Source organism: Xenopus tropicalis, chromosome 4 (genome assembly GCF_000004195.4).
Source record: "Xenopus tropicalis strain Nigerian chromosome 4, UCB_Xtro_10.0, whole genome shotgun sequence".
Taxonomy (NCBI): Eukaryota; Metazoa; Chordata; class Amphibia; order Anura; family Pipidae; genus Xenopus; species Xenopus tropicalis.
The window spans coordinates 143,053,728-143,077,631 of record NC_030680.2 but is presented as its reverse complement, the minus strand read 5'-3'; the positions used below and the strand labels follow the sequence as shown (position 1 = coordinate 143,077,631).

The 23,904-nt window shown below is 40.5% G+C and overlaps 1 protein-coding gene across 2 annotated transcripts in view; it reads right to left on the bottom strand.

The window, feature by feature from the left end:
* Window positions 1-23,904, bottom strand: part of suclg2 (succinate-CoA ligase, GDP-forming, beta subunit) — a 139,213-nt gene that overhangs the window by 40,481 nt on the left and 74,828 nt on the right. For both annotated transcript variants that reach the window (XM_012960976.3, NM_001083347.1), the window contains 1 exon segment: window positions 19,935-20,077. In XM_012960976.3, the coding sequence (XP_012816430.1) occupies window positions 19,935-20,077 (143 nt within the window).

Genomic DNA, 23,904 nt, shown 5'->3' with positions numbered 1-23,904 from the left:
AGGCAATACCCCTGCAATTTCCCAGTTGACCAATTATCTCACAAACTCAACAGAAGAGGATACTGCTGAAAGCAATATGAATGCCTTAGATTCAATTGGATGTTGATAGTTCAGGAAATTTATAAGGAAGGAAGGCCCACATAAGGCTGTTGGACGGTGATTGACTTTTTAGTTGAAATTGTTATTGCATAGGAGTATTTAAGAACCAAGCAAAGTACAGTAGGTAAGGGGCCCATGTTTGCATACATGTTTTCATGCTTTTACAGATCTTTCAAGTACAGGTATGGGATTCCCTTATCCGGAAACCCGTTATCCAGAAAGCTCAAAATTACAGAAAGCCTGTCTCCATTTTAATCAAATTATTTAGAATTTTAAAACGGATTTCCTTTATCTCTGTAGTAATAAAACAGTACCTGTACTTGATCCCAACTAAGATATAATTACCCCTTATTGGGGCAGAACAGCCCTATTGGGTTTATTTCATGGGTAAATGATTCCCTTTTCTCTGTAATAATAAAACAGTACCTGTACTTGATCCCAACTAAGATATAATTACCCCTTATTGGGGCAGAACAGCCCTATTGGGTTTATTTCATGGTTAAATGATTCCCTTTTCTCTGTAATAATAAAACAGTACCTGTACTTGATCCCAACTAAGATATAATTACCCCTTATTGGGGGCAGAACAGCCCTATTGGGTTAATTTAATGGTTAAATGATTCCCTTTTCTCTGTAATAATAAAACAGTACCTGTACTTGATCCCAACTAAGATATAATTACCCCTTATTGGTGGCAGAACAGCCCTATTGGGTTTATTTCATGGTTAAATGATTCCCTTTTCTCTGTAATAATAAAACAGTACCTGTACTTGATCCCAACTAAGATATAATTACCCCTTATTGGTGGCAGAACAGCCCTATTGGGTTTATTTCATGGTTAAATGATTCCCTTTTCTCTGTAATAATAAAACAGTACCTGTACTTGATCCCAACTAAGATATAATTACCCCTTATTGGGGGCAGAACAGCCCTATTGGGTTTATTTAATGGTTAAATGATTCCCTTTTCTCTGTAATAATAAAACAGTACCTGTACTTGATCCCAACTAAGATATAAATAATCCTTATTGGATGCAAAACATTCCTATTGAGTTTAATTAATGTTTGATTGATTTTTTAGTAGACTTAACGTGTGGAGATCCAAATTATGGAAAGACCCCTTATCCCGAGCATTTTAGATAGCGGGTCCTATACCTGTAGTCTATATGTTGTCAATATTGCAGTATAAACCCATATGGTGCGAAAAACACAGCTCTTTAACAAAGGGCAATTTATAAGACGCCACCAAGAGCATTTCAAGAAGGTTTCTTCATGGAGGCTGTAATTAAAATGTCAAGGTAGGATTCGGAGTATCGACGTTGTGCTAACGATAACATTTCCCCCTCCTTAATGTCCACTTGATGTTCCTCTGCTCGTCTAACAGATTCAACTTCACAGCTCGGCTCGAGCAATAGGATCAGGCTGATAGACTTGGCAGGCTTAAAGAAGGAATCAGACACAGATCTCGCACTTTTCCAGCAAGACATGGCTGGTTGGAGCAGGGAGACTTCTCTCGGGGCTCCAGCGGGATTGATGTTTTTCAGGGACTCAATAGCAATTCAAGGAAAGTTGTAGAAAAAGGATCCATTTCTGAGGTTCCTATTTCTGCTAAAAGTGGTTTTAGCCAAGTTTGATGCTGTAATTGAGGATGCAAAGCTTTGCTTACAGAGCATGTGTACTCCATCACTCACACAGCCAAGTCTACAGTCACTGGGGACTAAGCTGGATACGGTTACGATAGACAACTGCCAAAAAACCCTTCATGTCGAACAGCAGCCAAGACAGCAGCAAGGAAAAAACGACATTTGCCGGGCCCAGTTGTGGGAAGGAATATTATATAATGCACAAACAGTGGGCCGTGGTGGCGCAAATAGCGGGTTTCCCAGTATTTGTTCAAAATAATTAAGCAAACCATTCAGTGTGGTAGGTGTATTTGTAGGGAGGGGGTGTCTGGTCTAGGAAAACACTCAATTTATTATTTTTGGATTCAGCTGTAGAGTAAATCCTTTACTACCAAATACAGACCAGAACATTAAAATGCATAGTAAAATTCAAAAATGATTTCAAAAAAATCAGCAGACATAGGGGGAGATTTACTAATCCACGAATCCGAATCCCGAAAGGGAAAAAATCGGATTGGAAACGAAAATTTTGCGACTTTTCCGTCGCCGCCACGACTTTATCGTATTTTGCGCGACTATTTTGTCGTCAGTCGCGATTTTTTCTTATTGAGCGATTGTAAACGGTGGAAAAACCAATCCGATTTTTTCGCGACGGCGACGAAAAAGTCGCGGAAAATATACGAAAAAGTTGCGACGGTGACGAAAAAGTTGCAAAAATACAGATCATTCCAAAAAAAATGCATTGGGACCGTTCGTGGATTAGTAAATCTCCCCCATTGAGTAATATAACAAAAGAATTGTAGGTTTGCCCACATCTAGTAACCCATAGCAACTAATATGATGCTTGTTTTCAAACAGCTGACCAGTAAATACACCATGCTGATTAGTTTCAATGGGTTAGTAGACAAGTAGCAAACCGAAGAACAGTTAAGTTGTATTACATCACCGCCAATTACCTCATTCACGTGACTAGAGGTTTAAAAGTCATGATTATATTTAACCCAACCAAATTAAAATCCTACAAAAAGTACTTTGATCCTGCTGAATCCTGAACAAAGGACAAAATTCAGCTTCAAGAAAAAAAGTTAATTATAGTTTATCTCAAAACCTATGAGCGAGATTCAATTTCTTTTAATTCAGGTTCAGTTTTTTTTCCCATAGACTTCAACAGAGTATCCATGTGATACGTATTTCTTACCGAATTACATGCAGCTCTATGGGGGAATCTGGAATTGAATTAGGAGATTTCTCATCAAACTGAATTGATCTTGATATCATGGAGATGTGGCACTGATCCCAACTAAGATATAATTACTCCTTATTGGGGGCAGAACAGCCCTATTGGGTTTATTTAATGGTTAAATGATTCCCTTTTCTCTGTAATAATAAAACAGTACCTGTACTTGATCCCAACTAAGATATAATTACCCCTTATTGGGGCAGAACAGCCCTATTGGGTTTATTTAATGGTTAAATGATTCCCTTTTCTCTGTAATAATAAAACAATACCTGTACTTGATCCCAACTAAGATATAATTACCCCTTATTGGGGGCAGAACAGCCCTATTGGGTTTATTTCATGGTTAAATGATTCCCTTTTCTCTGTAATAATAAAACAGTACATTGTACTTGATCCAAACTAAGATATAATTACCCCTTATTGGGGCAGAACAGCCCTATTGGGTTTATTTAATGGTTAAATGATTCCCTTTTCTCTGTAATAATAAAACAATACCTGTACTTGATCCCAACTAAGATATAATTACCCCTTATTGGGGGCAGAACAGCCCTATTGGGTTTATTTCATGGTTAAATGATTCCCTTTTCTCTGTAATAATAAAACAGTACCTGTACTTGATCCCAACTAAGATATAATTACCCCTTATTGGGGCAGAACAGCCCTATTGGGTTTATTTCATGGTTAAATGATTCCCTTTTCTCTGTAATAATAAAACAGTACCTGTACTTGATCCCAACTAAGATATAATTACCCCTTATTGGGGCAGAACAGCCCTATTGGGTTTATTTCATGGTTAAATGATTCCCTTTTCTCTGTAATAATAAAACAGTACCTGTACTTGATCCCAACTAAGATATAATTACCCCTTATTGGGGGCAGAACAGTCCTATTGGGTTTATTTAATGGTTACATAAGGCAACATAAAGCCAGAGGAAGAGGGGAGATATATCCTGGGACTAAGCCATTACGTAGAACACCTGGTACAGAACACACCTTTATCAATCATAGCGGAGCTTCTTAACCGTAGAAATTGTTAGGCGATTTTTTTAGAAGCACTTGCGGCACCCCCAAGAGAGCAGTGCATCGTGGATGTAATTTCCCCCCAGTGACACTGCGCTTTTGGTCCTACTGAACATTTAACCTCGGGATGTGGCCAACGCACTCCCGTACAGACACATTTCTTTAGGGAACAGGAGAGTGGTTACTTCAAGTGACAGTTTTCTAATTATTCTGTCAAGAATCAATCTCTGAGGCTCCGGGTTCCTCCGAGCGCTGACTGACAAGGCAATCAGTGCCTTACTCACGGCTTAAATACCGACAACTCACTTCCAAACATGCCTCCATGTGTAGTTAAAAATATATTTACCCTTTATTTATAACACTGCTTTCTACAGGGTCCATTCCTCGTGTTGAAAAACAAAAAAAAGTGGAATTCCTCAGTAAAAAATCTCTAATTTTGAATTCTTTAAAATTCTATAATAAATGTAGGTCATTTCCTTTGTGCCCCAGAAATCACCTTCTGGAACAATAAGATGTCAGATTCATGTCACTTGTCACCCAGTGTGATCATATCCGCTGTCCTGTGTATCACTGAACCCAGAAATACAGCGACTTTGAGCACTGGCCCAGCCATAAGCGAGACAAGGAGGCTTATTTTTTTTTCTTTTTAATTTGTGAATTTGATTTTTTTTTTAAAAATTGAATAAACTCAAATATTTGCTTATTTATTAAAATGTTTAAATACAAAAATTCAGTTGAATTAAACCAGGGGTCCCCAACCTTTCTTACTTGTCAAATGTAAAAAGACTTGGGGAGCAAAACAAGCACTATAAAAGTTCATGGAGGAGCCAAATAAGGGCTGTGATTGGCTATTAGGCACCCTATCAGCTTACAGGGGCTTTATTTGGTAGGAAATCTTGTTTTTATTCAACCAAAACTTGCCCCCAAGTCAGGAATTCAAAAATAACTACCTGGTTTGGGGGCACTGAGAGCAACACCCAAGGGGTTGGGGAGCAACATGTTGCCCCCGAGAAACCGGTTGGGGATCCCTGAATTACTCCATGAAAAAAAACCTAAAAATAAAATTTGAATTCTTCTTGTAATTTTTTTTTTAACCTAAACCAACGATACTACTTCGAAACGCATATCGCTCCGAATTGCTACGAGAACTTTTTTTGAGCAATGTTATGTATTATCATTAAAAACTAGGAAAACAAAGGAAAACCCACTGGGCGGGAAGTCGCTGCGATTGTTTGAAAATTTCCCCATTGGAAATGCTGGGGAATATGACGCACTGACTTGTGGGAAATAGAATCGCTCTGTTATTGTAATCTCTAGTAATCACTCGTTAGGAAAAGACGATCGATGGAAGGTGCTTTTTAAAAACCACAGCGGCTAATCTCCCCGTTGGACATTACATGCCGGGGTTTTACATTCACGGTTTTTGAATTCTGGTTTCCAAAAGGCAAAAAAAAAATCCAAACTTGGTGGTTTTTGAGTGGAAAAAAAATTGAAATCGTTGACAAAATAAAGTCAGATTGTCAAACAATTATTTTTAGAATTTTGTTTTTTAAACTAAACTAAAATTGTTTCATCTAATTCATTGTTAAATTTAAATTATTTTTAATTCTGCAAGAACTTATAATAATCACTTTTTTTAATAATAAGGAGGCAGAAGCGCTGAAACTCACTCAGTATTACAGTTACTCCTATACTTTGTACCACTGAACACTAAACTACAGTATAACAGGGCCGGGCTATGGGTGCCGCTCTTACACAGTGTATAGTGGGACATAAAATTGTGTGTATTTTATATTCCGCTGGCAAAATGTCGTTTCTCATTACAACATATTCCAAGGTCAGCTCAGAAATTATTTTTTAGTGACAAAAAATATTCTGTAATAAGAAGTATCTTTTATTGAAAAATTCATTCAGGTCTTGATTGTTTTTTAGCAACCACAGAAGGGGCAATAGTTTTTAAAGGCCATGATCGTGGGCATACATGTAGCAATTACATTGGCCGCAGGAAAGATCATTCGTTTCTAGGGATGCACCAAACCCACTTGTTTGGGTTCGGCTGAACCCCCGAACCCACCCTGAAAGATTCGGGCGAATCCCGAACCAAATCCTAATTAACATATCATGATTAGGATCCTTTGTCCCAGCATTCTCTCTGACCTGGTTCCTCAGTCAGAAGGTATTCTTTTTCTTTGCTTCCTTGTGCAGAATGAAGCCCCGCCCCCACTTCCTGTTCAGTTCTCTCTTCAATTCGACAAGGTTGTCGGAGTGGAGAGCCTTCTGGGCATGCCTGGAGGCAACAGGAGCCAGTCTGTGCATTAGCCGGGTTTTTTTTTTTTTTTGATGAGAGACCTGAACAGGAAGTGGGGGGTGGGGCTTCACTCTGCACAAGAAAGCAAAGAAAAAGAATACCTTCTGACTGAGGAACCAGGTCAGAGAGAATGCTGGGACAAAGGTAGGTAATTCTGGAGGCTGTTTAGAGTAATTTTACTCATAGGAAAAAAAAAAGGTTTACTTATTCTTTAACATAGATTTTGCTTTTAACCTGCCCGATCAACGAGGCGACCACTATCTGCAGCCTTTGTGATATCAGTCATCTTGTTGATCCGCCATACACGTACCGAATATCGTACAGAATGAGGTTTTGTAAGATAATATTGGTGCGTGTATGGACAGCTTTATGATAAAGAAAGCAAATATGAATTGTCAATTTCACCACTTTTGGGCCAAGGAGTTGGTGGTTAAAGTTTAGGTCCAGCCTAATATCTTCTGCTCATTGGTCAATGGATGAATGTTGTGCCTACGGCGGCCCACCAACTGTTTACCAATCTGGCTAGATAAGCGGATCATCATGTTTAGGACCAGGTTTAAAAAGAAATGACATAAAGATATAAATACAAGCGGCAAAGGCTGCCTTACTTTTATGGATATTTTACAATGAATGCACATGATCCGGGGAGCCAGTCATCCTTATCTACACGTGCAATTTAGGCGTTCAACTTAATTTATAGAACACACGCGGCTTTGCCAGGAGACTTCACCTGCAAGAAGAGATATGTCTCCAGTTCCCCCAGAGTACAAATGTATCATCTCGCGCACCGGTTACAATATCAGAGCATTAATGCGCCACTTTGAATTAGGAGATTACAAAATGCAGGTGCATAATGCACCTCTAAGGCATATTCCACTGCTACATGTCAATCCCAAAAGGCAAAGATCAAGGTCAAAATGAGCTGTAGGCAGTTTGTAGCAAGTGAAATACACAGATCGTATTTAGCTTTCTCTTCATTTGGGCAGGTCTGCTACATATATTTAACCCCCTGTTCATTAGCCTCTTGCAACATTAACTATGGAAAAGTTGCTAATATTACCCCTTATTGGGGGCAGAACAGTCCTATTGGGTTTATTTAATGGTTAAATGATTCCCTTTTCTCTGTAATAATAAAACAGTACCTGTACTTGATCCCAACTAAGATATAATTACCCCTTATTGGGGGCAGAACAGCCCTATTGGGTTTATTTAATGGTTAAATGATTCCCTTTTCTCTGTAATAATAAAACAGTACCTGTACTTGATCCCAACTAAGATATAATTACCCCTTATTGGGGGCAGAACAGTCCTATTGGGTTTATTTAATGGTTAAAGGATTATTTAATGGTTAAATGGCACGGGAAGGGCAAGATGACAATAACCTATATATAACTATTGCCCAAACTGCCATCATTCAGCTCCATAAGAAGTAGAGCTCTAAGACCAGATGATGGCTGGATACAGTTGTTACTCAGACACCAAGCTCTTAACTTTCTCAATAAGGAAGTTTCTCTGTAGCAGCCATACCTAAAATAATTTGAAATTGCAAATGCATACAAAAATAAGACATCTGAAAAGCACCAAGCGCCACTCCAAGACTGTTAAAGACAAAAATGTAACTGGGAAACAAAAAGGCTAACTGCCCATGTCAGACTCTTGACCTGATCGACTTAATTCAACATTATGATTTTGATAAATGCCATTTATTTTGCGCATTCTAATATGAAAAAAGGGATTAAAGAACAGTATTTGTGAGCCTTGCAATCTACCCACGCACCATATGAAGGCTGTATTTTGCAACAAGGAACGAGAGCGCATTAAATCATAGCCAAATGCTCACAGATGAAGGAATAAAAGGGGGGACCGCGTGCTTTAAAGGGATTAAATGTACTGAGAACAATAATAGGAACAAATCCTCCCGTGGAAAGCGAGTTCTTGGTATTTGTACAAAAGGAAGGAAACAAATTAGACAAACTACTTGATCTGCGGGCAGCATTCTGCTCACTCTGTCGCTACACGCAAGTCATAGAAAATCATTGGAAAATTACAGCGTGCGCTATTGATTATATCTTGCAGCAGAGTCGGGGTGTTGGAGGCAAGGGGATTTAAATTAAAGTCTGAATTGCTGATGGTATGTTTCTATGGAGCCTGTGGCCTTCAGTTACTTATTTACTCAACAAGCAAAAAAAGTAACCAATGGCTTGCAGTTGGCTGGCCATTCGTCAGCAAAACAATCCAAGAGAGACCGTTGTCCTACAATGGAGAGATTTGGGCCAAAGCCCCACTGACAAGAAGAGATTTGGGTTGATGTAGAGAGTCGGTGTAGATGTAGAGAGTCGGTGTAGATGTAGAGAGTCGGTGTAGATGTAGAGAGTCGGTGCAGATGTAGAGAGTCGGTGCAGATGTAGAGAGTCGGTGCAGATGTAGAGAGTCGATGTAGATGTAGAGAGTCAATGTAGATGTAGAGAGTCAATGTAGATGTAGAAAGTCAGGGGTTGATGTAGAGAGTCAGGGGTTGATGTAGAGAGTCAGGGGTTGATGTAGAGAGTCAGGGGTTGATGTAGACAGCCGGTGTAGAGAGTCGATGTGACTCTAGGTAGGACACTCCAATTAAATGTTTTATAGTTATGCGATGGAGCTCCTATTTTAAAGTTGTGGCACATTTATTGTTCTATTGTATCAGAGGCAATGCTAGAATTTAGTGGACACCATATGAAAATGTTTACTTGGCCAGGAGGAAGAGCTCATTGGCTATCAAATATGGAAAGGGCATGAAACCTGCGGTGCTACTGGGGTCTATATACTCTTGCGAGCCCCTCTATAAGCAGGGTGTTACTCGTTTGCTGCAATATATCTCCCCTAATAGAAACATGGTAGATACCAAGAAACCACTAAAATCAATAGAGAGAGTCACCCATGAAGCCATTTGCTATTGTCCTTCAACACCATATTTGGAAACGAAAATAACAGTTTTGGTTAGACATCTTATTTTATTCTTAAGGTGGAAGATTTGCTCGTTCGGCGAGGTCGCAAAGCGAGCGGACCTTCCCCCGATATGCCCACCTAAAGTGGGGCAATATAGGGCTAATTCATTCCTTTGGCCCTGGGGTCAAATGATCAAATTAGAACAGGGGGCATAACTGCTGTCAGATTGGTGACTACAGCAATGTCAATGTAGTCCCTGATCCGATGGAAAATAAAACCTGCACGATGGAGATTTGCCCAATATTAGGCCAGATTTCAGTAAGGTAGGCCCATTAGGGGTGCCCAGCTTTACTAGAACCACTTCATCACTGTTATCCAATTAATTAATGGCTCTTTAAAGTTACGAAGAATCTGCACTAAATTACCGGCATGCAATCAACAGGCCTGGGATTCTGATCCATTAAACTAAACCACAAGTTCTTGCTATGGCATCTGTCAAAGCAACCTGAGTGAGAGACAAGGGATGTGCTACACTCTCTGGATCAATGAAGCGTTGGCAACGCCAGTAGCTACTGTTCCTCAAGCACAAAGGAGTCTCTCAAAACATTGATGTGCAAAAACGAGGGAGGGCCGACGTTCTGCACCAGTGGCATTTTGAAAGGCTTCCAATTTTTCAAGGATGGCTGTCAATTTTTTTAGGATATCAACTCATCCCATTTATTTATTACTGAGGAGTCACGACCATGATGTCTACACGGTCTCATGAAAGGGCGACCTTAGTAGAAAACCATGATAAAAAAAAAATAGGGTAAACAAAGCAAATTAGGCTTTATATCTGAACGTCCCTACACGGGCCAATTGTAGCTGCCGATATTGGTCCCTTAAGGTGGCCATACACGGGTCGATTGTAGCTGCCAATATTGGTCCCTTAAGGTGGCCATACACGGGCCGATTGTAGCTGCCGATATTGGTCTCTTAAGGTGCCCCTACACAGGCCGATTGTAGCTGCCGATATTGGTCCCTTAAGGTGCCGCTACACGGATATCGATTGGGCAGGTTAAAAGATGTAGTCGGATCGGGGACCGCATCAATAATCGAATCAACCGACTGCCCCATTGCCGCCACTATAGTTCGATTGTTTGGCCCCAGGGCCAAACGATCGAATTAGCCTACATGTTCCCCGATATCGCCCACCCTCTCCAAACGAGTGGATCTTCAAGAGTATGGGCACCTTTAGACCGATTCGGCAGCTTATCGGCCCATGTACGGGCACAAACGACGGGCCTGCCCAACCGACATCGGGCCTGGAATCGGGCAGGTTAAAAAACTTAGTCGGATCAAGGATCGCATTGGCTCGTTGAAGCGGTCCCCAAACCAACTGTGCCTATTACCGTCGTTATAATTCGATCATTGCCAAATGACCGAATTAGCCTGAATTCACCCGACATCGCCCACCCGTAGGTGGGGATTATCGGGAGAAGATCCGCTCGCTTGGCGACCTTATGGTCACCTTAACTTACACGTCTCATCATCGGGGACTCCCGTCTTACTACCCCAGGTCTGAAGTCAATCATTTCATTAAATGTTTTATAGTCAATTAAATATTATCTGATGCCAAATCTAATGCGCGGAAAATGTCTTCCAGATGGTATATTTTTTTTTTTTTTGACAATTTTCTTAACAGCTGATTTAATTTTTTTTTTTTATCATTTTTTTGTGCTAATAAAAAAAAAACTCAGCTCAACATACTGTGAGTCACTGACTGATTTTACCTGGTCTAATTGGTTCGTTCCAGCTTGAGCGAGCAATTTGCAGCGTTAGCTGTGCTAAATGCTTACTGACACAAAGCAGATTGGGGTTGTTTGAAGTAGGAAAAAAATGTTGTTGTAAACCCAGTCATAACGCTGCCCCATAGTTTTGCTATAGAAGTTGTCAAAAAACTTAATTACATAAGAAAATTCCCCAACAAGCATTCTACTGACTGAAACCCTCATTATAAATGCAAGCGAAGTGACCAATGAGAAGACTGATTCCTAGCGTCTTCCTGTTATCTTACATATAGAGATAATTATGTAATTTTCCCATCATTATATGGCACAGGAATCAGACATGGGGATAAAGGGACAGACTTGTTCAGTGCTGGGAAACTGTGCTTATTGCTCCCAACTCCAATTGCAGGAACAGAGAACAGGGAGCCGGATTTACTCACATCAGCTGGGATTCTCATTGGAGGATTTCTTGCATTTTATTGCAGCCACTGGCATTGGGGATTTGGGGAAAAGTTTTATTGTGCAATATTGCTTTAAGAATACAACCTTGATGTTGCTGGACTACAGCTCCCAGCATGCCTCAACCTTCAGTATATGTTACATTATTCTGGGATCTGTAATCCAGCAACATTACAATTGGTTGAGCCGTGCTGTGCAGTAGGGTTTAGTTCCCCTTTAATAATCAATTTATACCAAAACTAAAAAATAATAATAATAATAGCAAAAATAAATAATATTAATAATAAAAAAAAGAGAATTATTGAGCGTTCTCTAATAATTCCCTGGTTTATATCAATGACAGTTCACCTTTAAATCTATAAAGTCCTGAAGAACAAAATATTGAATATTAAAAAAGGTTAAAAAATAGAAAAAAGGAAGAAAAAAATTGTGATCCTGATTTGTATCATTGTATAATTAGCCTAAATTTGCATATGCTAATTAGAATTCGGAAGGGTTAACTGGTAGGGGGGAAAAATTTCGCCACAAGCTGCGATTTTTAACCCTTCGGATTCGGTTCAGGATTCGGCAGAATCTGTCGGGGTGGGTTTGGGGGGTCGGACGAACCCAAAAAAGTCAGTTCCGTGAATCCCTACTTTTTATTAATAATCTTTCTATTCGGCCCCCCTCTGATACATATTCCAGTCTCTCATTCAGCCCACTGCCTGGTTGCTAAAGTAAGCAAGACCCTAGCAACCAGATAGCTGCTGAAATTCGAAACTGCAGAGCTGCTGAACTCAAAGCTAAATTATTGAAAAACCACAAAAACTAAAAATGAAGACCAACTGCAAACTGTCTCCGGATATCGCTCTCTACATCAGGGGTGGGCAAACTTTTTGGCTCAGGGGCCACACTGACTTACCGACGGGCCGGGCCAGCGTCACAAATCACGGGCCTCTAAGCTCCAACCCAGCATTCTCCAGCTCTGCTACCCAGCATCCTGTTGCTCCCCATGCCAGCATCCCCCCCAATATCCTCCAGCTCCACTCCCCAGCATCCTACAGCTCTACCCCCAGCATCCCCCAGCTCCACCCCCAGCATCCCCCAGCTCCACCCCCAGCATCCTCCAGCTCCACCCCCAGCATCCTCCAGCTCCACCCCCAGCATCCTCCAGCTCCATTCCCCAGCATCCTTCATCTCCCCTCTACTTGCAGCTTGCTCCATCCTCTGGCTCCCCGCTGTATCCGGGGATACAGTGGGGATACGCACAGGGCACAACCAATCAGGGGCCATAATTCATTTAAGGGGGCACAAGTAGGTGGGCTGGATTGAAAAGGCCAGCGGGCCGTAGTTTGGCCACCCCTGTTCTACATTAGACTAAAAGTTAATTTATAGAGGAAACAAGTCGGACCGGTTCCAGAATGTATCTGCTGCAGGAATGAAGAGTTCAGTCGCAGCCAAGACAGTTCATTATGGGCTATGTCAGAGGCGACCAAAAGCTTTTATTCTCCATCGCCCGGCAAGTCAGAAAATCCAATCCAGCATTTAACCTCCTGCGCATAACGAGGTCCAACTTTTAAATGTGTTAATTACAGGCTGTTTACAGAAGTACGAGAAGGTCCCCAATTAATAAAAGCCCGTAGATGTTTGCCGAGAAACAATTTTGCCTTTCTATTAATTGACGAGCAAAGTCTGCAAAGGTGCCTGGCTGGCGATAATGATTAATGGGAAAAAATAAGCCAGTGATAAGGGGAAAATAAAATAATTAGCAGAGGAGTGTGCGTGTAACCCCGGGGGGGATTGAGATGAATATGCTAAGCCTTCAGAGAGGATTGCAGCCATGTGGGCAGCAGATAATGTGGGGAATGGAGATACACACACATGGCTGCCACTGCTTTGGCTCACACTGTACCAATGGAACGGGGATTTAGGGAATGTAATTCTATTAGCTCCAGGCAGCTGGGGGCACGGGGGTCTTTGTACAGAGTACAGCAATGTACGGGAGTCTTTTTATTCTTTGTTTCAGGAAAATAACTGGGTTAGCCCCAGGACGTGGGCTGAACAGCCCTATTGGGTTTATTTCATGGTTAAATGATTCCCTTTTCTCTGTAATAATAAAACAGTACCTGTACTTGATCCCAACTAAGATATAATTACCCCTTATTGGGGGCAGAACAGCCCTATTGGGTTTATTTAATGGTTAAATGATTCCCTTTTCTCTGTAATAATAAAACAGTACCTGTACTTGATCCCATCTAAGATATAATTACCCCTTATTGGGGCAGAACAGCCCTATTGGGTTTATTTAATGGTTAAATGATTCCCTTTTCTCTGTAACAATAAAACAGTACCTGTACTTGATCCCAACTAAGATATAATTACCCCTTATTGGGGCAGAACAGTCCTATTGGGTTTATTCAATGAGTGAATGATTTTTAGCAGACTTAAGTTATGGAGATTCAAATTATGGAAAGATCCCTTTTCTGGAAAACCCCAGGTCCCAAACATTCTGGATAACAGGTCCCATACCTGTAATATATTTTTTTCCATAATCTAATATACTTTTTTTCCTGATAACACATGTGGTTACATGAAGCAAGGTACACACATCACTGTACGGGGTACAAGAAATTACAAAATGGGGGAGCCTTCTAAGGTTGCTACCATTGCCGGCTTTCACGGGGGTTAGGTCACAGGGGCAAGAGGCGGGGCAGTGATGTCACAGGGCTGGGAAGAGGTGGGGCCACATGGGCGGGGCTATGGCACAGTGATCTGCAATGGGCCGAACGTCGCGTCAATGTTGCTAATTTGGTTTTTACCCGGACAGCACTTCCGAAAACCGGGCTGTCCTGGTCAAAACTGGACAGGTGGCAACCCCAGCGCCTTCATACTATTCATTAGAAATTTATTCTGATTGGTCGACTGCAGATGAAGGAAAGCTAACTCTGATTGGTTGCTATGTATTACTGCTTCAGGTTAATTATTTTTTTGCTAATTCAGCTTCGAAAGTCCATGTACAATGGCAGAAGAACTTATATTCAAGCCCTAGCATCATAGCATAGTGACCTTTAGAAGTTCTGGAACATATCAAATACTTGCAAACATTCCCATCTCACAAAGGTGGATCATTTTAACCCAAGCCACAACCCCCAACCCCATTCTGAGAAGTGTACTGGAAGGCTAGCACCAAACTCCGATGGCACAGTATTATGGTTTGGGCTGTTTCTGCCTTGACTTTTCCTTCATTCCTCCCTGTTCTCTGTCCTATTTAGTTACTGCAGATCAGTCATTTTCCCCAAGAAAATTGTCAGACTTAACGAAAACACGTGCATTTTAAATATGACCATCCCTGGGGAGAGCTCTACCTTGCAATAAATGCAGTTAAGCACAATGTCAATTCTACATTTTGTCAGCGCTACTTTTCAGGAGAAGAGCAACATAGACAAATTAGCCCAACATCTGCTAGAGGGTGAAGAGAAAATAATAGCGCAGTCACGGGGACAGATATATTGATGATTACAAAGATATAGCAGACTTCTTAAGTATCTTCTAAACCCAAAATTCAGCACAGTATCAGTCCATTCGAAAGAAAAATTGTTCACGGCATTACTCTAGGCAAAAGTGAATATAGTAGAAAGAAGATGTAGCTGGAACTGGAACGATTGCCATCTTGGAGTCAGGAAGGAATTTTTTCCCCTCTGGGGCAAATTAGAGAGGCTTCAGATGGGGTTTTTGCCTTCCTCTGGATCAACTAGCAGTTAGGCAGGTTATATATAGGCATTATGGTTGAACGTGATGGACGTGAGTCTTTTTTCAACCCAACTTACTATGTTACTAGGTGCCCATTTTTACATTTCTTGTTTGGAGACAAGTTTTGGAAGCACATTGACAGCTCATGAGTAAAAAAGGTTGGGATCCCTGGCTTAGCGACTGTATAAAACGATGCCATAAAGCAGCAGTTCTCAACCTGTGGGTCGGGACCCCTTTGGGGGTCAAACGACCCTTTCACAGGGGTCGCCTAAGACACATATTTCCGATGCTCTTAGGAATAATTTTATGGTTGGGGGTCACCACAACATGAGGAACTGTATTAAAGGGTCGCGGCATTAGGAAGGTTGAGAACAACTGACATAAATCAATGCCAGAAAAAGTAAACTCCTGTACCACTGGTTCCAAAACTGGGGGGTTAGTGGGGATTAGGTGGGAGGTAAGTTATGGTGAGATTTGGCAAGAATGCCTAGAAGCCCAGCTTGATAATCATTTAGGGTCAACACTTATTTGCTGCTCAAAAAACAGTGACATTGTTATTAGCAAATGAGATACAAAAAGTTAATGGAGGGAAAGGGGTCAGGGCTTGAGCCTATACTAACCCAACTGGCTTTTTAGTAGTTCTTTAAAGGGCAATCTTGCTTGGGCTATTAGCCAACCGTAAAGGAACTTGCAAATGCACCAACGGAGTGTCTCTAGATGGCTAAAATATAGCTGATGATGAGGTCTGGGGTTATTTTTGAACAAAAGGTGGTGATACATGCAAAGATACAGTCAGGCAGTTTGGACCCAACCGAAGAATGCTTATGGCAAATATGGTTCAGCTAATGGGTCAGACGAACAATATGAACAGGAGTGGATATATAGTTTCCATTACTTCTGTGGTCCAAACCGCACAGGTCAGGCAAACTGGCCAAGGAATAACCCAACACTCATGTTCAGTCTCAAACATATTTAATCAAACTAAAAGATCTGTAAAACTGTATGTAAAAAGGATTTTACTGTCCGATCAATACATAATATCTAGGGAACTTCATGTTGGATACTTGAAACATATTATTCATAAAACCTGCTAAAAAAAAAACAAAAAAACATCAGAATCGCCCTGACGCACAACCATTAAACTTATTTAGCTCATCATCAATAATGCTAATTTAGGGCAAATAATGCCTAATGGATTTCATTTGCCTGAAGACTGAAAGAACGCATTAAACCATTTAAATATGCAGTGCGCCAAGCTGCAGAGACACTCCTGCAATAAACAGGTTGAGATAAAAGCACAATTCATTACAGGCAGGAAACCCAAGTAGAGCAACGTGTTGTAAATTGTAGTTTTCTGCATAGACGCTCTTCTAATTAGATTAGCGCTTTATTCCGACTCCAACTCCTACAGATGATTTATCTGCACAGGGTTCATAATCAATTACACTGCACACTGGGACCAATTACAGGCAAGATTAGGACTCCTAGGTACTATTTTACCCGGGAATGGGAGCCAAGTATGGTACATTTTCTATTTTGGTTTGAGGTTTTTTATTTTGGATTCCCCATTTGATAGGATTATTTCTTACATGTGTACCAGACACATTAGAAGAACATAATAAACCTGAAAAAGGACATCTGCTTGGTTGTTACTCAATAAGGACAAATTGCTACTATGGGAAGAGCCTCAGTTCAGTTCTAAAGCTATTGGTGGAACTAAAATGAAAGTCAGTCACTGGGATTGAATATAAACTTTCCTCAGCTAATCATTTTGAAGATGGTTGGAAGCCCTCTTTAGGCCCTTCTCACTCTTACAGTTGGAGAAACATGGGAAAGCAAACACCGTACAATAAGCTGAACATACACAAAGACAACTGCCTATACCTAAACCGCTGACCAGAAGAAGTAGCTTTAACTATTATTTAATATCAACGAACAATAGATTGCGTCTATAAACTGAATATTTGACCTACTGAAGTCTAATATTGGTGCAATGAATGGTCCTTGGCAACCACAGGCAGCCACATATAAGGCCAAATTACACATGCTTTATTGTTTAGTGAATCACAAGGTATTTGGTCTAGACATAGACAGCTTTACCTAGATATTCTCAGAAAGTTGCATCTGACTAGTTAACTAGAGTGACATTTAGTTGCCCCCTAGATTTTCCCAGAAGACGAGCCTCAAAGCCTCTGTCTCAAGAATTGGCTTAAGCTTCCATATTAACTTCCAGAGTTCTGCTATTGAGTCACTTACAGTATAAAAAAAACACATGGAAAGGGCCACAGCCAAGCAGTTTAGGGGGGTGGAGGTCTGATGAGACAGCAAACATGGCAGGAGAACCAGGTTATAAACCTCATCATAACACAGAGACAACTCCCTGAGGGGGTTGGTAGTCTAATAAGACAGTGAGTAGGCAGAAGAACAGGGTCAGGGATGGAACTATCCATTGCAAAAAGAAAACCATAAAGAATGGCAGCATATTAATATCCCTGTACTAAGTCCAATTGTGCAGTCACAGTGAAAAGTTAACTTTTAGAATGGCCAATTCTTACCAACTTTTCAATTGGTCTTCAGTATTTTTTTATATAGTTTTTAAATTATTTGCCTTCTTCTAATACATTGCAGCTTCCAAATGGGGGTCCCTGACCCCGGCAGCCAAAACACTGTTGCTCTGTGAGGCTACAATTTTATCGTTATGGTTACATTTTTCTGTCCAGGTCCTCTCCTATTCATATACTAGTCTCTCATTTAAACCACTCCCCTGTTGCCAAGGTAATTTGGACCCTAGCAACCAAATACCTGCTCAAACTACCAAATGGAGATCTTCTTCCCCAACCTTTTTTTACTCGGGAGCCACAGGCAAATGTAAAAAGACTTGGGGAGCAACACAAGCACCATAAAAGTTCATGGAGGAGCCAAATAAGGGCTGTGATTGGCTATTAGGGGCCTCTATGCAACCTATCAGCTTACAGGGGCTTTATTTGGTAGGAAATCTTGTTTTTATTCAACCAAAACTTGCCCCCAAGTCAGGAATTCAAAAATAACTCCCTGGTTTGGGGGCACTGAGAGCAACATCCAAGGGGATGGGGAGCAACATGTTGCCCTGAGCCACTGGTTGGGGATCACTGCTCTAAACCATACTAAAAGTTAATTTGAAGGTGAACAACCCCTTTACGGTTATAGTGGCCTTACTCAACATACACAGATGTGTGCATTGGTTTATAGGCTCTGAACACTGACATGGAACCAGAATACGAAGGCCCCATTGGGCACACAATGGTTTTGGACTCAAATGCTATCATGCAAAATAAAGGAAAGGAAAAGGCAGCTTTATATTCAGACTTGAGAACACATATATTAAATACAGAAATGACTATCCCGTTGCTGTGCCAAGATGACCATATTTTGTTTGTATAAGAAATCAATAAGACATTGCTCATACTTTATGTCTCTTGGTTTATCCTGCTGGGTTTATTTATTTTCAGCAATGTTTTTTTTTTCTGTAATCTATCACATTAGTTAGGAATCACTTTGCTTTTAATCCCTAGCTATATAATACAAAGGTAAAAAAAAGCACTGTGGTTAAACTACATCTCCCAGCACCACCCTGGTACCTGATCTGTGGGTGCTGGGAGATCGGGGTATTTGAAAGCACAGGGACGGTAAATGATAATCTCATTAAATTAATACAGTCACTTTAAATTAGGGATGCACCGAATCCAGGATTCGGTTTGGTATTCGGGCTTTTTTGGCAGGGTCTGGTTTTGTTCGAATCCACGGTCCTGGTCGAAACAAATCTGAATCCTAATTAGCCAATTCGGATTCGGAAGGATTAAATGTTAGGGGGGAAAAGAGTGAGAGGGAAGGAAGCAAGAGCAGTTTCGGGTCCACCAAGGAAAGTAGCTGGAAGTACCTTCCATACAGGCAATGTTGCCTCAGCATAGGGCCACGGTTAAGACATAGGAGACAGGCAGTATCTCAACCCTGTTCCACAGTCGGCTGTAGGACTCTTAAATCTAGGGGTTATCAACCTGAAGACTGAAGTATCTATCCAGAGGCGCCAAGCTGACCAGGTGCATTTATCCTGCCCAGACTCCCAAAAGAGGTGGGATAAACCGGCGTGCATCCTTCTCTTGTTGTCCTCAGAGTATACTATCATTTACCATCTGTACCATCTGTGTGAGTATAACCCTGCTGATTCATTTGTCTTTGACAATGAATCTGTCTATAGTTCAACTGCAAGAACCTTCTGGCGTCCACCTTTGCTAATCTGAACTGCACACAGCTACAGTGAGTTGTAGTTCCCCTACATCCCAGCTCCACATGGTCTCTTCCATATAGCGAAGGCCCATCCTGTCTAAGAGAGGTGCATTTCCCCCCATGCTCTAATACCATACTAGCCTGGGTTACTTAACTTATTGCAACTGTATTGTTTTTATCTGTATTTATTGTTATACTATGAATTTATCTATTATTATCTTAATAACCCCCTGTTTGTATTAATGTATTCTACTGTACAGTGCTGCGTACATAAGTAGCACTTTATAAATAAAGATATACATATATATATGACATGCATTTAGAAACATGATTAGACAACCAGAAATAAACCGATTTGGGTTCATTATCACGTGGGTTCAAACCTCTATGGGGAGAGTAACAGCATGCATTGACGTCTCGTTCTGTTGCTCTCCTAGAACTCTGATCTTACATCTAGGCCAATCTATCCCCAAACAATTAACGATAATAAAATGAGTTTACCTTGGGATCGGCAGTGAGCAGCTTGAAGGCTTGGTATACTTGTGACTCCTTCACACCACCACCAAGATCAAGGAAGTTGGCCGGTTTTCCTCCGTGCAAGTCAATGATGTCACATGTGGCCATTGCAAGGCCCGCGCCATTTACTGCCAGAGATAACAGATACCATGTCAACAGAGCCAATACACAACAGTCACAGTTAAAGAAAAAAACCTTTAGACCAAGTACAAACATTGTTTTAGGGCTCAGACGGGATAAGACAAAGTATAAACATACACTCTGAGGATATCATTGGTAAGCCAGTATTGATTCATTGATGTTTTCACATTTCTTCTTCATCCGCGTATTCATTTTGAACTGGGCAGGGATACAACAAATATGTAGCCAATCAGAATACAAGAATTCAGACACACACAGCTGAGCTGGATCAATCAGAACATCAGAAGCTTTATCTATTAGCAGAGCCAATGCAATGAGAAGCAAACTTTATATTCTTTTTCATTATTCTTGTTTAACCTAAAATGGCTTTGGACGTGGCACATTTGCTGGAGATGAATTGCAACGAGGCATTCGTCCAAGTGTCTCCATCTGTACAACAATTCTGACTGTATTTCTCAATGTCTTCTCAATAGCTGGTTATGAGAACTTGTTTCTGGGGCTACTGACAAAAGATCCCTATCCACTTCTCCCAAGTGATTCCTTGAGATCTGTCTTGGTTCTTAATAATTTAACCCAAACATGTGGAACCATTCCCATTAAAGGAACAGTAACATCAAAAAATGAAAGTGTATAAAAGTAACTAAAATATAATGTGCTGCTGCCCTGCACTGGTAAAAGTTGTGTGTTTACTTCAGAAAGTCTACTATAATTTATATAAATAAGCTGCTATGTAGCCATGGGGGCAGCCATTCAAAGGAGAAAAGGCACAGGCACATAGCAGATAACAGATAAAACACTATTGTATTCTACAGAACTTATCTGTTATCTGCTATGTAACCTGTGCCTTTTCTCCTTTTTTCCAGCTTCAATGGCTGCCCCCATGGCTACACAGCGGCTTATTTATATAAACTATAGTAGTGTTACTGTAGCAAACACCCCAGCTGTACCAGTGCAGGGCAACAGTGCATTATATTTTTATTACTTTAAAGCTCTTTTATTTTTTAGTGTTACTGTTCCTTTAAGATGGATATGGGGTAAAGGTTGTGTGTCTAGAATTGCTTACCCATTAGTCAGCAACTATATAATTCCCTTGTTCTGAGTAGGTAATACAGATTTAGGGATATCAGTAACACCAGTATAGATTCTTGTCCTTATAGGAGAGGGCAATAAGGCTTAGTTATACAGGTATAGGACCAGTTATCCATAATGCTCGGAACCAAAAAAATCAATAAAACATTAATTAAACCCAATAAGATTGTTTTGCATCCAATAAGGATTATTTATATTTAAATCTTAGCTGGGATCAAGTACAGGTACTGTTTTATTATTACAGAGAAAAGGGAATCATTTAACCATGAAATAAACCCAATAGGGCTGTTCTGCCCCAATAAGGGGTAATTATATCTTAGTTGGGATCAAGTACAGGTACTGTTTTATTATTACAGAGAAAAGGGAATCATTTAACCATGAAATAAACCCAATAGGGCTGTTCTGCCCCCAATAAGGGGTAATTATATCTTAGTTGGGATCAAGTACAGGTACTGTTTTATTATTACAGAGAAAAGGGAATCATTTAACCATGAAATAAACCCAATAGGGCTGTTCTGCCCCCAATAAGGGGTAATTATATCTTAGTTGGGATCAAGTACAGGTACTGTTTTATTATTACAGAGAAAAGGGAATCCTTTAACCATGAAATAAACCCAATAGGGCTGTTCTGCCCCCAATAAGGGGTAATTATATCTTAGTTGGGATCAAGTACAGGTACTGTTTTATTATTACAGAGAAAAGGGAATAATTTAACCATGAAATAAACCCAATAGGGCTGTTCTGCCCCAATAAGGGGTAATTATATCTTAGTTGGGATCAAGTACAGGTACTGTTTTATTATTACAGAGAAAAAAGGAAATCCGTTTTAAAATTCTGAATTATTTGGCCAAAATGGAGTCTATGGGAGACAGGCTTTCCGTAATTTGGAGCTTTCTGGATAATGGGTTTCTGGGTAAGGGATCCCATACCTGTACAAGATTTAGAACTCACAGAAGACTTCCTATATCCTTTACAATGTACAGGAGGAATATATGATTCTTTATAAACATATCAATGCATATGGCCCAATAATTCAGCCATATAAAGAACTTTATTACCATAAAGTCAACTAAAAAAAATAGGAGAGGTAGAAAATGTAACATTTTCCCAATGACTTATTTATACCTATTTCATCTTTAATCAAAATAACTGTGAATCATGGAAAGTGGAAACTTTACTGGTGAACTGATTTTCCCTTAGTGTCCATTTATTTTATTCAAGAAACATCAAGCAAAGAGGGGAGCCATGGACTTTATGGTTCTGCCATTAGGTCGGATATATCTGTACATTCCTGGGGTTGATAACATGAAAACATTCAAATATCAGTGGGAAGGGAGATTTTAGACCACCTTACAAAAATGGGGAGGTTGATAGGCTTGATTGGCTGCTATTTAGCCTTTAATATGGCAGGTTTAGTCTATGGAATGAAGACTAAACAACAACAGGTATGGAAAGGGCAGGTCCATATTGTTAATAGAAGCTAATGGTCAGGTCTCCTCCTTTTCATCTCTTAGCCTCTAGAATGTTATCAATTTTGTCACAGACATAAAATAAATTGAATTATTAAAGTCTTGCTGTCCATGCCAAGTGCATGCAGTTAAAGACAGAATGTCCTGTGAAGCATAAATGCAGGGAGATAATATCTTATACCATATAAAATACCAGAAAATGTTCCGCCGCTTATAACACAGCCTTCCAATGAGTTTATGACATTTATTTTAGGATTAAGAATCCTTGGGCATCTCTAGAGGAACGCTGTAGCCTTATTTAGATTCATTTAAGATTAACACCTTTTGTGTCAGTGGGAAAGATTAACTACACTTGAAATGTGTCCCTATTCACAAGGGCTGGGAAAAACTATTTTAGTGATATGATGACAGAAATGTGTTAATATTTGCATTATGCTACTAGGAAGTCACATAGCTTAGGTATCACTCGGCTCATCTAAAATTCTCATCTCAGCCCTCTGGATATTTAAAGGGAACCGTCACTCAACCCCAACCTTATCGTATTGGACTTGTTATGAAAAACCACAGAGAATGTGGAAGACAAAAGACAGAGGCAAAAGAGGGACAATTAAAAATTGATGGAGATGAAAGAAATAGGCGGCAGAGGCAAAGGGGGATGAAGAAAAGAGATGGCAGAGAGACTAAAGCTGGCCATACACGCTAAGATCCACTCCGATCTGAGCAGATCTTCTCCCGATATCCACACCTACGGGTGGGTGATATAGGGCTAATTTGGTCGGTCGATCAAATTAAAATGACAGGTATAGGCGTCTGTAGGTTCGGGGACCGCATAAACAAGCCAATGCGGTCCTGGCCATACACGTGGCGATCTGACGATGTTTCGTACGAAACCTGTTCAATCAAGATCTGGGCAATTTTAGCCCAGATGTCGGTCAGGCAGGCCCGTCGTTAGTGCCCATACATGGGCCAATAAGCTGCCGAATTGGTCTAAGGGACCGATATCAGCTGCTAGAATCACCCAGTGAATGGCCACCTTAAGGAAGGGTATGAAAAGTAAAAGAGACAGAAGGGGTAGAGAGGTAAAGAAAGAAAGCAACCACAAGGAAAGAGGGAGAGGTAGAAAATACAGAGTGAAGGTGGAGAATCGGGAAGAGAGAAAAGGCAAAAGAGCAGATCAGACGATTTAGTGGGCAATGGGAGAGGTGGAGAATAAAGGTGGCCATACACAGGCTGATTCTAGCTGCCGATATCAGTCC